This window comes from Kwoniella pini, chromosome 4 (assembly GCF_000512605.2).
Source record: "Kwoniella pini CBS 10737 chromosome 4, complete sequence".
In the NCBI taxonomy this organism is placed as follows: domain Eukaryota; kingdom Fungi; phylum Basidiomycota; class Tremellomycetes; order Tremellales; family Cryptococcaceae; genus Kwoniella; species Kwoniella pini.
In genome coordinates, this window is record NC_091719.1 from 148027 (window position 1) to 161550 (window position 13524).

The 13524-nt window shown below is 40.4% G+C and overlaps 6 protein-coding genes across 6 annotated transcripts; 2 read left to right on the forward strand and 4 right to left on the reverse strand.

Moving 5' to 3' along the window:
• Positions 1-117: 117 nt before the first annotated feature.
• I206_103057 (uncharacterized protein) lies at positions 118-1473 on the reverse strand (the record flags this gene model as incomplete). The annotated part of the gene is made up of 4 exons (XM_019153704.1): positions 118-267; positions 567-680; positions 891-1019; positions 1384-1473. 4 exons carry the CDS (start codon positions 1471-1473, stop codon positions 118-120), a joined length of 483 nt encoding a protein of 160 aa, XP_019013865.1.
• Positions 1474-2575: 1102 nt separating this feature from the next.
• I206_103058 (uncharacterized protein) lies at positions 2576-3812 on the forward strand (the record flags this gene model as incomplete). Its single annotated transcript, XM_019153703.1, has 3 exons — positions 2576-2689; positions 2747-2944; positions 3006-3812. The coding sequence occupies 3 exons, from the start codon at positions 2576-2578 to the stop codon at positions 3810-3812; spliced, it is 1119 nt and encodes a 372-aa protein (XP_019013864.1).
• Positions 3813-4140: 328 nt separating this feature from the next.
• Positions 4141-7775, reverse strand: I206_103059 (uncharacterized protein; the record flags this gene model as incomplete). The annotated part of the gene is made up of 13 exons (XM_019153702.2): positions 4141-4247; positions 4308-5024; positions 5088-5296; positions 5375-5482; positions 5575-6057; positions 6112-6317; positions 6373-6640; positions 6719-6936; positions 7067-7261; positions 7359-7467; positions 7545-7624; positions 7692-7712; positions 7773-7775. 13 exons carry the CDS (start codon positions 7773-7775, stop codon positions 4141-4143), a joined length of 2724 nt encoding a protein of 907 aa, XP_019013863.2.
• Positions 7776-8471: 696 nt separating this feature from the next.
• I206_103060 (uncharacterized protein) lies at positions 8472-10342 on the reverse strand (the record flags this gene model as incomplete). Its single annotated transcript, XM_019153701.1, has 2 exons — positions 8472-8674; positions 8743-10342. 2 exons carry the CDS (start codon positions 10340-10342, stop codon positions 8472-8474), a joined length of 1803 nt encoding a protein of 600 aa, XP_019013862.1.
• Positions 10343-10533: 191 nt separating this feature from the next.
• On the reverse strand, positions 10534-10986 carry I206_103061 (uncharacterized protein; the record flags this gene model as incomplete). The annotated part of the gene is made up of 3 exons (XM_019153700.1): positions 10534-10577; positions 10636-10800; positions 10929-10986. 3 exons carry the CDS (start codon positions 10984-10986, stop codon positions 10534-10536), a joined length of 267 nt encoding a protein of 88 aa, XP_019013861.1.
• Positions 10987-12057: 1071 nt separating this feature from the next.
• On the forward strand, positions 12058-13060 carry I206_103062 (uncharacterized protein; the record flags this gene model as incomplete). Its single annotated transcript, XM_019153699.1, has 5 exons — positions 12058-12066; positions 12146-12371; positions 12488-12716; positions 12828-12931; positions 13014-13060. 5 exons carry the CDS (start codon positions 12058-12060, stop codon positions 13058-13060), a joined length of 615 nt encoding a protein of 204 aa, XP_019013860.1.
• Between the last annotated feature and the right edge of the window lie 464 nt (positions 13061-13524).

The following is a 13524-nucleotide window of genomic DNA, read 5'->3' on the forward strand; positions in this document are numbered from 1 at the left end:
TATTGCTTCTGTTGTGAATAGTGCGAAATTATCTTCTGCCATGATGAAGTGGGGTGGTAATTTATACAAAGCAGATGCATTCCTTCTGATACCAAATACCAAAATTAATGATTAAGCTTAATCGAGTTCAATAACATCCTCTTCCTTCTTTGAGGCGGAAGTAGATTGTTGAGCTTTCTTTCCTCTTTGTTTAGAAGGGAAAGATTTAGGTGGGTTAACGGATCGAGTAGCGGCTCTTGAAAGGGCTGAAGCTCGAGCAACGGCAACCTTTGGAAAATTCGAACAAAGTGTCAGCAAAACTCAATTATGAATTTGAAAAAAGGAATGTATCCACTCCGAATCTCAGATCCGCAACTTCAATATTCAAAGAGGGATATATTTGAAGAGATCAGAAAAAGGAATGTTAATATGGCAAACCTAATACGCTCTTACCCATCAAGTTTCAATGAAATATTGAAGCATCCGGGGAGTTCTAACGCGGTTGCAAGGAAATGTACGAAGAACAAAAAAGAAAGATTCGATGTATGTATGTGAAATTGAGATTTTTATTAAAATCGTTCACTCACTTGTCTGAGATCAGCTCGGTATCCTTTACCAGCGGTTTCGGCAGCGGCAATCTTGTTGGCTCTTCTAGGACCGGTAGATTTTCTAAGGTTGACGTGGGATCGAGCGGAAGCGACCTATCGTAAACAAGTCAATTAGCTTAATTCTCTTGCGCAGTACATTGGTTTAATCCTTCTTTCTCCCTTCCTTCGTGACATTATTCCGTGGATTTTCTACGAGTTTCCACTTGTATCCAGTCGTTAAGTATCTATGCCTTATCCAGCGACTTTGTATCCCAATTTCCGCACTGTTTCCCTCCTTGTTTCACCTGAAACACAAACACTCACTTGGTTGGGCTTAGCATCGGCCTTGACCTTGGTAACGGTGATACCACCTTCGGGGCTAGCGTAGATGTTGATTACCTTGGAGTTGGCAAGACCAGAGTATTTGTGAGAGTGTCTGTTGAGGAGGTTTCCCTATAATATCGAGTAAGAAAGGAATTAGTGCTACATCCTTATGCCTTGTTTTCTTCACTGATCATCCGTTTCCATCTTCAGCTGAGCTCATTCTAGACCCATATTGCTTCTCTCGCGTGGTATCCGTATACGTCTTCCTTTATATCCCTGATATCCTATATTTCCACTCTCTCCTAAATTGCTGAATTTACAGAAAACTACCATTTCTCCATATGGATTTGCCGCATTTGTTCCTTTATCACCTCATTTCCGGGAGTGCTTCTGTCAGAATCCCCATATATGGCTCCACCGGGATTCAACCGTCTCCTTCTATCTCATATCCAACTTCCTTCGTTCCAACTATGAATTAAACTGCACAACTCACCTTCTCCTTGGAGAAAGAAGGACCGTTTCCACCCTTAACTTGGAAAGAGTTCCATTTTCTAACGAGTAACCATTGAAGATCGGCGGACATTTTGAATGATTGATGATATATTTTTTTGGACTGATATGTCTGTATCAACACCTGAATATCACTTAACTTGAGTCCTTAGCTTGGCCTTGCAGCAACGAGGAGGGAGAAGGGATGACAAGCTGCAACGTGAAGCAATAATGAAACGAACGGTGATCGCCGATAGCTGAGCTTGCGAGCTCAGGTAGCTTATCGGCGTTAAGCTTTGTTTTTATCCGACGAATGCGATTGAGTCAATTTTTATGTATTCACAAGCATCCGATTTAGACAGTCTTGTTCGTAACGACCGCAAATGCTGCACTTATCGAGCGACCCTTAAATTGAAGATAACATAACACGCTAATGGCTCGACTGCACTTTATTTATTGTTGCGATGTTGGTACTATCGAACTCAATCTGCATCATGTTCAGGTGAAATCAACACCTAGCAACCAACGTTCGTCAAAAAAATGGAGAGTACTCCTTTCTTACTAATGAATCCCTTCAAACAGGTCAATCATTCCCCAAAGAGAGTATAGCGTTCCTTTGAGACGATGCTGAAAGGCGCTCAAGTCGAACATAATCCCTAAACAATTTCTATCTTTGCATAACCCCCTTGAGTGAAATGGCAATCATCTAAAGGAGTGATAATCATCTTTTCCCCTTGATTCAAATTATCAGTAATCAAGCAATACAATCAGACGACAAGGAATTCAATAATAACCTAATTGGTAATTCAACCGTGTGATGATTTCCTATACTATGTTTTGAGTGATTAGCGTTTCATGGTCAAGTAATTACTAATCATTTGTCCGAGACTTATTTCAATGTTTGATTTTGATTTTATACTATCCATTAGGACGTTTACTAAGTCTGTAACAAGGGTATTTAGTGAAGATAGTTTAAATATAGGCAAATAATACGCAGACTAAGGCTTATCAGTTTTTTCAGCTGGTATATCATCAATCCTAATTTAAACGTCATCAAGTGGCCGTGCTCAATACAGGACAAATTATCTCTACATTGAGAGTACACTTCAAATCGAGGTCAAATAGATAGACCTTTCTTTTCGCTGTCCTGGCAATAAACATTTAATCTTCTCGTCTATTGAAATCATCTTCCAATAATGTCTTCGACAGAAAGAACATCTTCATTCTCTTCTACTACTTCATGTCCTAGTATGACAGGTCCATCAGCATCAGATACAACTTTATCACCAAGTTTAAGAAGCTTAAGTCCTGTAAGTAAAGTTTATTGACATCGTATTTACCAATTTACGATAATATTTTTTTACTAGATTTCACCTTTACCTAATTTAAATACTTTTTGTCTTACACCATATCCAGAAGAAAATGAATTTTTAAATAAAATAAATAATTCACCTTTAAATTCACCTTGTACTAAATTTCAAGATAATCATTCAAAGTTTATTTCATATCAAGAATTAAAAGAATCAAAAGATGATTCATCAAATTTAAAGAATTTTAATAAACCTGTAAGTTTTTAATTTATTCTGATTTTTCAATTTTTATTTTTGATTTTTCATTATTTTTTAGAATAAAATTCAACCTCCTATTCCACGTAGACGTCAAACTTCACCTGCTTTTTCAATTCCACCATTTTTAAAAATGTCTTCAATTGATAATTTATTTTCATGTAATAATTCACCTTTACCACCACCTTTATCACCTAGTGGAAGATCAAAAATTCCTTATACTAAAAAACAAGAACAAAAATCAAAAATAGGTAGATCAGCAACTATTTCAACTACTACTACTACTACTAGTAGTAGTAGTAGTAGTAGTAGTAGTAGTAGTAGTAGTAGTAGTAGTAGTAGTAGTAGTAGTAGTAATGAATTAAATATCAATTATGTTAATGAAAAACCTATTCAACCCGAAGATGATGAAACCAAGTTGATAAATGATGAAGAAAAGAAACGTAAACCAAAACCTCTTAAACTTGTACAAATCGAAAGACAATTAAATTATACAAATACAATAGAAGAAAATGAGAAAATTAATTTAACAAAGAATGAATCAGGATTATCATTTTCAAATTCAAACTCAAGTCCGAAGTCGAATCAAGAAGAAAATGAAATTCACCATAATCATTATGATAATTTTCAAACACCTAATTCAATAAGTTATAAATCAACTTCAACTGCTAAACCAAAAACATCAAAAAGAATTGGAATAGGGAAAATTTATGATAAAAATGATTTCAATTACAATGATATTGAAGGATCAATTCAAATTAATCGAAATAGATGGTTTAATGAAAATGATTTAGATCCAGAACCTAAATTAAATGAAAATAAAAGTCCAGGATGGGGAGAATTTAATTTAGACTTGAAAATTGATTGAAGGGTTAAGAAGAAGAATAGTTTTCATTTTGTGTAGGAGTATATGAACGTCTGTTTGACGTTTGCTGATGACATGTAATCTCATGTACGATTATTAATCTAACGTATAAACAATGTGCATAGTACTCACCGCATGCAATTGGTAATAAGTGTAATCATTGATTTTCATACCGATTCAGAAGTATCAAAAAAATGTATAAATGTCAAAACACAACCCTTAATCTCGTCTGTTCTGTATCTGATCTGCACCGCTCGCTAGGTTTGCGATTTTGTCTATACTCATATATATATATATCTTACAATCAAGTACCATTTGCTATACCTTTTAATTATTTCTTATTTTTCTTTTTCGATTTCTTATCGTTTCCACTTTGCGTTGTAGGTTCTTCAACCGGTGGTTCAAGTGTAACGGGAGCTTTATCCGTATCATCCGTGACTAGGAACACTAATGATCAACATCGTATCACTTTCGGTACTTTCGAACAAATTCACTCACTTGAATCTCCATTATTATCAGCTACAGTTAGATCCTTAACTTTCTCCACTAATTCCTCTGCCCCCGCTTTAGCTTTCTCAATTACTTCCTCAGCTTTCCCTACCACGCCTGTATCTTCTTGAGGTTCACTATCTTCTTTTTCAACTAAAACACCACTTCCTTCTTCACCACTACTTGAAGCTGTACCTAATCCTTCGAATAATTCTTTGTCCTCTTCCGGAGTAGCGATTGTTTGTGCCAATTTACCTCTTCCTTCCGTTTCCAAACTGGTTTTCCATTTTTGTGCTATACTTGGAATCTCTTGTGGAGCATAAGATCGAGCGAAAATAGCAGCCTCAGGTAATCGATTTGTAGAAACCAAAATGTCAATACAATTCTTACTATCCCCTAATTGGAGGTATGAAGCAAATGCGATATTATTCAATCCTTTTTCTTTTGCTGAAGTTGCTAATTGGGCCAAACCCTTTCGATCGCTTATTGAGGTGAACAACAATAATAAAGCGGAAAGATCACCTGCTTTCTCATACGCTTCTTGTGCTAAATCCATTTGCCAAGCGCTCAAAGCTTTATCACCAACGACTTTCCATTTAGCTTGAGAACCAGCCTCTGGGGATGATCTGACTAAACTCAAAGCTGTTTCAAGATCATTCAGTGAGATTGCTAGATCAAATCGGTGGTCTGGGTCAGTAGATACCGACAAAGCAAGTTCTTTGAGATCTATGGACGGGAAACATCGCGATGTTAGCTGGACATTAACGAATGGTAACACTTGTAACTCACCTTGTCCCTCGAGGAATCTAGCAATTCTATTCCTTTGATCGGCAGGCACACTAGGTAAGATGGCCTCGGCGCCTTCAAGATCGCCTCGCAAGATGGCAGTTTGATATTCGACCACGGTCAGAGAAAGGGAATAAGAGTAAATGTTGAGATCCTTGTCGGCGACGTAGATTCGGTTGTGAGCGGGAAGGTATCCAAGGAGGTAGATTCCTCTGTGGACGCGAGGACGATCAGCAAGAGGTATAACATGACAGAAGTCGGTAGCAATGGTGTTGTCAAGAGGTACTCACTGATCGAAATGGTTGATGACATGAGGTTGATCACCGACGAGATAATTGAGTCTATTGGTGGAGTTGGTGTAGATGAAACAATCTCCGACCCATTTGGCAGTTTTGACGCTGTAGTAAAATAGTATTGTCAGTCTCAAAATGGCCATATAGACAGGGGAACGAGAGAAAAGGGAGCGAACGAGTATGGGACATTGACTTACGATTCAGAAATCTCAGTGATGACATCAAAGGCTTCTTCGACACCTTCATCACCAATGACTTCACCACTATCTAGTCTAGCATTGTAGGCTTCCCTATCGAAGCTAAGAATGTAGAATGAATCTTCCGCCGTAATAGCTACGAGATTTCCAGTTGCGGACCAAGAAACGTTTGTAGCGTCAACTTCGATTCGTCTGACGACTGATCCAGTCTCCCAATCCCAGAACATGACAAATCCATTTCCTCGAGCAGCAAGTAATGTTCCCCCATGTATACCTTCTACAGCGTACGATCCGGAGGATTTGATCAATCCTGGTCTTTCTTTGAAATTCCTGTACACCTTGATCTTAGATTTCCCTTCTTGGACTGCATAAGTGTTAGAGTCGGTGGCCCAAGCGAATGAAGTACCAGATCCGAAAGCTTTGTTTCGCCATGCAAGTGAAGTGTAAATTATGTATTCTCCATCACCACATACAGTAACGAATCTGTGCAAAACGGTTTAGCTTATTCCGACAAAGGGCACGCAGGAGAAAGCTCACCTTCCATTTGGACTATGCTGTAAAGATTGAGGGTAAACTTCAGTGGTACCGAGATCTCGCAAAGAGACCATGAGTCGTTGCCCGTCTTCTACGGCTTCTCCGTCAGAGCCGATATTGGATACATTGGCAGTCAAGATCTCGGTATTTTTGGCATACACGATCTTTCCTGCTGAGTCCATCGATACCGAAGGTTCGTCTCGACCGAGCTATTTCAAAGAACATGAGCACGTTCCTAATCTTCGGCAAGTCCGGTCAACTTACCTTGACTACCACAGCTCCCTCATCGAAACCAACAGCAACTTCATTACCAGATTTCCTATAAGCGACACACCAAGCTCTTTCCAAACCGTAACTCAAAGTATTCTCCAATCTATAGGTTGAAGAATGCCAGATTTTGATTGTACCGTCTTCCGAACCTGAAAGTATGATGGGCAAAGAAGGATGGAAGATTGCGAAAGAGACATTGGCTGTATGGGATTCGAGAGTTTGTACACATGACTTTGAGTGATAATCCCAGATTTTCACCAGTCTATTGGCCAAATAGAGATATGTATCAGTGGGAGGTAGCCTTTCCACGTGATAGCAGGAAAAAAATCAGTTCACTAACCTATCATCACCCGTCGTGACTAAATAAGGTTTGTCTCCACCATGGTAATAATCAACATAATTTACACCTTTCTCATGAGCTTCCAAAGAGAAGTTTGGTACAGGGTTACCTAATGACCAAACTTTGACTGTGTGATCTAAACATGCTGAAGCGAATGTTTGAGGATCTTTAGGGTTGATTGATAAAGCCATAATATAATGTGTATGTCCTTCAAAGATCTACCCGGAGCAAGCACGTCAGTTCTTCACTGATAAACACGTGAGGTGCTCTGGGGGTCCTTAGTTGGAAGACTCTGGTCATTCAGGACGATAGTGACCGTGAAGAGGAGGAAGAAAAATGTTGACTAACCTGAACGCATCTCCATCCTTTCTCCCAATCCCAACATTTCACCGTCATATCATCACTTCCAGTTAAGACTAAACTTAAAGTTGGATGTACAGTTAAACATCTTATATAATCTGGATGAGCTTCAAAAGAAGTAATCTTTTCACCTGTTGATATATTATATACTCTTAACTGAAAATCATCTGATCCTGAAACGAACTATTATCATTGATGAAATTAGCTTTTTTTCCCCCATTTCAAGTATCACCAAAAAGAAAGGCAGTATTTTTCAGAGTAACCCCTTTTTTGAACTTACCCAATTTTTCCTTGCAATATATCTAACACATCTGACAGGTACGTCTGTAACTTCAAAAGTCTTTAAATCCGTTTGGGTTTCATAATTCCATATTTTCACTTGACCATTACTATATTAATTGAATTTCAATTAGCTTTCAACAGATCAAAAGAGTATGAAGAAAATCCAGAAATAATAAGGGCTTACTATAAACCGCAAATGACATGAGGTTCAGTAGGATGAAAATCGACCGATTTCACTCTATCTGACCTAGCTAATAATTTACGCTTTGTCCGAGATTCATTAGCTCAACCTCCTCGATACTGGGGTAATCTCGTTTCAAAATCAACTCACGTTGATGTCAAGTAACATCGGCTATACATGAATCCAGTCAGTAATCTAAATCGAATGTAAGTGAAACTCAAGGTTACATACCATCTTGAAACTATTTCCTCCTCTCTTACGTGTCGGCTAAGAATAACAAATTGCCTTCCGTTCAGAATGTCAATCGAGTTGAAAGCACAATTAGGGTGTCGTTATTGTCCGTGAGTATACCAGAGCAGGTCGCTGGTTCGCCGTGATGATAATAACACGTAGTATTGATCTGTATGAATATATGTAGTACAATGATGATATATCATATGAAGTGTTAGTTGTTGGTAATGACAGGTGAACACATGAAAGCGTGGCACCTCTATCCTCTCGTCGCGTTCAGGTGTTCCTGATTTATATGCCTTTGATATGATATGCCACTATCAGGCTCACTTTCATTCATAAAATGTAAGGTTCTCATGTATTGTATGCATAACAGTAATCCATGTAATGCGAGCGAAGCAAGATGAGGGGAACGGCTCTGTTCAATACAATACATGTACGATCGCTGTATAGAATAAGGGGAAAGGAGTCATTCATGCGAATGAATTTTGAGATGGATAGAAGTACATAAAGCTACGTGGAATGGAGAGAACATATAATTCAACATCTGTAAAACAGGTGAAAAGGTAAACCGAAGATAAGTATTATAAATAAAAGGAGGAAGGTGTACATATGACCAAAAGAAATATAGATATACGTGTATAGAATATATAAAGATAGCTTTCCGTTTGCTCTACGGGCTGGCGCACTCCTACATGATTATCGAATCGGTCTTCCGTAAGCGGTCGGAATGGTTAATCCACAATCACGATGTTGCATTAAGATAGCGGTCAGTCGGCCTACTTCTTCATGCATCGATTGGATCGTTTGCTGTAACCGTTCGTTCTCGATAGTCAGGCCTTCGACTTTACCTTGTAGTTCGTTCAACCAAGCTTTCTTTCGTTGTCGACATTTCAGTGCGGCTAAATGTTCGAAGTGTCCTGTCAGCGTGACACGACTTACATAGTTAGGAGCAAAACTTTTCACTCACCCTGTCTATTACGCTCAAGGAAATTCTTTCGCTTATCTTCTTCGGTCTCCGGTTTGCCGTCAGCACCGAATCTGGGCCCGTCGTCTTGATCATCATCGGAATCACCGGAATCGAAGGATTCTTGCTTAGCAGCTTTAGGTGGAGAGACAGCTGGTGCAGCACCGGCTCCGAGTGAATTCTTCTTCCCTTTCTTGGCGGGTTTAGCAGGTGTTCCGCCAGGGCCGATATCGGATTTTCTTTTCTGTCCAGCTGAACCATTCGAGGCTTTGCCTCCTCTTCCCCTCGTAGGCGTACTGCCTCGACCTTCTTCCTCGCGCTTGGACAATTCTTGATGCGCCTGAGACAACAAGAATAGACCGTTAGCAGCTTGAGAAGCGGCGTTAGCGCTTTGTTGAGCATAATCTACATGAGGCATCCCTACGGGTACAGCGCCAGGATGTGGTGGACCCATGCCCGAAGCGTAGAATGGTGGACCGCCTTGGGTACCAGAATTGGCACGGGCCATCTCGCCAAATACACCAGTAAGCGCGGAAAGGGTGTTGGGAGTTATAGTCTCTTGAGGCACTTCATGTTGAGAGTTATTATGGGGTAATGGGTGATGTTGTTGGAGATGAGGAGGAATTGCTGATGGAGGTTGTAAATTGTTGAGTTCGCCGTGTTGACCGGAATGTCCGTTGGCAGCAGCGGCTGCGGCAGCTACTTCGCTGTTTTCACCAAGAGGTGTCGAGTTGGTGATGCTATTCAGGAAAGCGGCAGTATTCGGTGATGGCATTGCGAGAGAACCTAATCCGGGGCCCATGAAAGAATTGTATCCCGCAGGGGTGAACCCAGATCCGGTACCGGGCGTGAAGCCGGTTCTGAAGCCAGTCGATTCGAAAGCTCCAGCACCTTCGTTGTTGTTACCGTTTGCGTCGTTCGATCCACCGGCTCGATTGTTCGCGTTGTTGTGTTGTGAATTACCACCCTGAGGCCCAGCCAACATAGCGGGACTCAACGGTCCTGATCGAAGTGAATTTGCTAGCCACGGGAACTGACTTGGATCGGCTGCTGCTGGACTTGTCAGAGAAGACAGAGGTGGTAGAGCGTTGTGCCTTGTGCTAGTAGCGTCCGTTCCTCGAGGTGGGGTATTCCGGTCTGAAAGATCAGAACTAGAATGCACAGATGACCGCGATTCTCGGAATGATACTTCGAACGGATTGGGCTCTTGGTCGAATCGTGATCTTATCTCTGGGTTAGGTCGTATAGGTGGTCTTTGCGGGTTGCTGCCGTTGGCTTCAGGCTCGGGTGGAGGACCTAGTGGTTGTCCCGCCGCTCTGGGTGATTTTGCTGTGTCAGGTACGACGTTACCAAAGGGAGTAATGATAGTGGTTAGAAGAGTCGAAGTGAGATCGTCATCAACGTCGACGAGAAGGTCGCAATTGATCAGAGAGGCGAGGGGCAATGGTACAGGCGAGGATGGTGCCGTGTATGAAGGAATACAGGTAGACAGGGGGTCAAGTGGGAAAGATGGAGCAGGCGAAAGAAAGCCGTCGTGCAATACAAGTTGGGGTCGAGGGAAAGTGGTAAGGTAAGAAGGGAATTTGTTAGCGGGTTGTTTCATTTGGGAGATGATGACGGAACTGAGCGGGATGGGGGTTTATGAAGAAGAGACAGGAAGAATGTAGCAGTATATGTATGTTGTCATAACGAGTCAACGACTCGAATATATTGTGGGATCCATTGAGACCCGGAAGAAAGCAGACCAAATGGGTTGAAAGGAAGGTGATAAAGCATAACATGTCACAGGTCTGGTCAAGGACTATGACATGAATGGAAGATCACGTTGGTGGGACTAGCTGTATGAAGGAGAGAGGGTGCATGAAATTATAGGAGATTGAGGTAAACAAGACTTACCATCCCCGTTTTCCTTCTTCACCTCACTCTTTTCGTCTACTGGCGTTGCTTCCGAGACGATCACCTTGGCACCTGTTTTGTCGGAAGCTTCCGGCTTTGATGGTTGATTCAAAGTCTTCGATTCAGAAGGTTTTGCCGTTGCTGAAGAGGATGAAGGACGAGAGACTAACATTGGTAAAGTTAAGAAGGTTCGGTCATTAGCTCAATGATGTCATCGGTCAAATGGAAATTTGGAAACGAGGTCATATATTCTTAGCAGAGGTGAGTGTTCATGAAGAAGAATATGTACTCACTGCTGCCTGTGGATGATGTAGACGGCAACATTGGTGGTGCTTGGGCTACAGCTGCCATAATGTATAACAGGTGATTAATTGCTTAATCAAACTTTGTAGATACAACGTTTATTTGTTGTTTTTGCGGCGATTACACAAGTCTCTGGCCAAAGAAGTGCCAAAAAAGACTGAGTTCTCAGCTATAACTATATGCACAATATAGAAAGCGTTTTGTATGGCGGTCGAAATCTAGTCTGAGATGTGTTCGACTAGTACGATGGGGACTGACTGATTCAGAGTATCTGTGGAAGTGAAGGAATGAATGACGGTGAACAACCGGCGATGAGCGATGAGTGGTTAAAAGGTGGCAATGGAGTACAAAAGCGATAGCAAGGAATGTTAAGTCAGCATATAAACCTCAACGCCGGATTTCGATAATCATGAAAGCATGCAACATGGGTCATTATTCATATGAATGAGACAAGATTTCAACAGCAAAGGAAAGCGTATGAGATGATTATTGTTCATCAAAAATAAACTATCTCTTCTCTTCTTTTTCTGTTTGTTTGGTAGAGTACGAAAAGAAAGGATATACTCACCTTTGTAAGTATGAATCTTAATTAATGATTCCAGTAGATAATGTTGATACGGAGTGGTAGGCGGTGGGCGGTATGACCTATGACGAAGGTGGACGTATCGAATATTTGGTTCAGAGTGAGAAAAGTGAAATGAAGGAATCAAAGTGATTAAAATTGAAATGACGTCGAAAGGGGGTAAAATGACGTCTCTGCGCTTTGATATTGTTTTCGACTTTTTTTGGGTTCAAAAGGTACTCTAGGTTGACTAAGCAAAAAGAGAGAAAAAAAAAATGAAAACATCACGTGAAAATTGCAAATTCTTATTATAGTGTAAATGCATTTATTATATTTTATCCCGCTTTTGTCCGCCTAATTGATTGAACCTGAATAAAACGAGAGATGGCGTGCCTAGACAAAACATCAAGGCCGCCTCGTGGCTCGACGCGATGATCCTCCAACGTTAGCTAAGATGGGATGGATGTTGACGATACACGTAGAGTAATCTAGCTAAAGCATTTAAGTCAAATCCAATCACATCAGGAAGATTGTATTGAACAGAAGGGACCGACGCAATGACCATGGTGAGCACCGATGGTTTGAGCTAGACCTCTTGTTACCGTTTGTTCTCACTCAGCTGGCTGATCACCTTGAATTCGTTAGTCCAACTTATCCCTTTATACCGTGACTGCTCTTCTTATTCTAGACGCAGACGGTCAAAGGGTGTTAGCGAAATACTACAACCCACCACATCAAAATACACCTGGCAGTGGTATAGCATCTGATTTGGGAGTTGGACCAGGTGGACCAGGAATGGGAGGATTAACGAGTTTGAAAGAGCAAAAAGCGTTTGAAAAGAGTGTATTTGAGAAAATAAGAAGAGGAGGTGGTAAGTTGCCGTCATCTTCATTCACAACATTTCTTGGAAGTTTACATTGCTAGCGATTTGATTCATAAATTCATATCTCATGTAACGATTGGCCAACTGATGCAAATTTATTATAGGCGAAATACATCCTCTCCCTCCACATTTGATAATAACACGTACAATTGTTGATTTGAATTTCATAATTGTTGGACCATTATCAACATCTAACGAATTAATGTTAAATCAAACTCTTAGTGCATTTTCAGATGCTGTTCATTTATTATTAAGAGGTCAAATTGAGAAGAGAAATGTATTAGAAGGTTTAGATTTGGTTTTACTCGCTGCTGATGAGACTGTTGACGATGGGTGAGTGAACACCTTCAGAAAGGATTATTATCACAATAATCCAACGCAGAAGGCTTTCATTTGGATTTGAGTGCCTCAAAGGAGATTAAATACTGACATCTTATGCCGTAGAATCATCCTTGAAACGGATGCTGCAGCGATTGCAGCTAGGGTGTCGAGACCTAAGGCAGATTCAACCGATATAGTCATCAATGAACAAACCCTCTTGAATGCTTGTAAGTTATTATATCTTGCTTAGGACTTTTGCGTTTTCTGCAAAACGGGCAGAAAATGATGTTAATCATAAAATGAATGCAGATACCTCATTCCGAGATAAGGTTTCTCAAAGAATTCAACAACTATAATTGGCATCTTTACGTTTATACAAATGTCGATTTGTTCAAACAAGAGAAAGGTTGTTCCAAGTCTTACCTAGATTGAAACCGGTTCAGATTGGGACTGGAACTTTAGAAGAAGTATTCACCTCGCGCTGATATAGCGATGGAGATGATGAAAGTATTGTATAAAAGGAGAATCCAAATCTTCATTAGAATTTTTATATCTATATGAAATGATATATACCTGTATTACAGTGTCGACTAACATATTGTACAACATTCAATATATTGACGCTGGCAATCAAGTCAGAAGTGACTAAGGAGCTTCAGTCGATCGGTCTATCAGTGTTTCAGCAAAGCTTCCATGCTTAGTCTGAATGGTTGTATGCAAGGAAATGGTTTGCATAGTTTTAGAATATGATACATAATTATTCGTATTGTGTCCCCTTCTTTGACTAACTATCGATACATAGGGTCTGAACCCTTTCTCC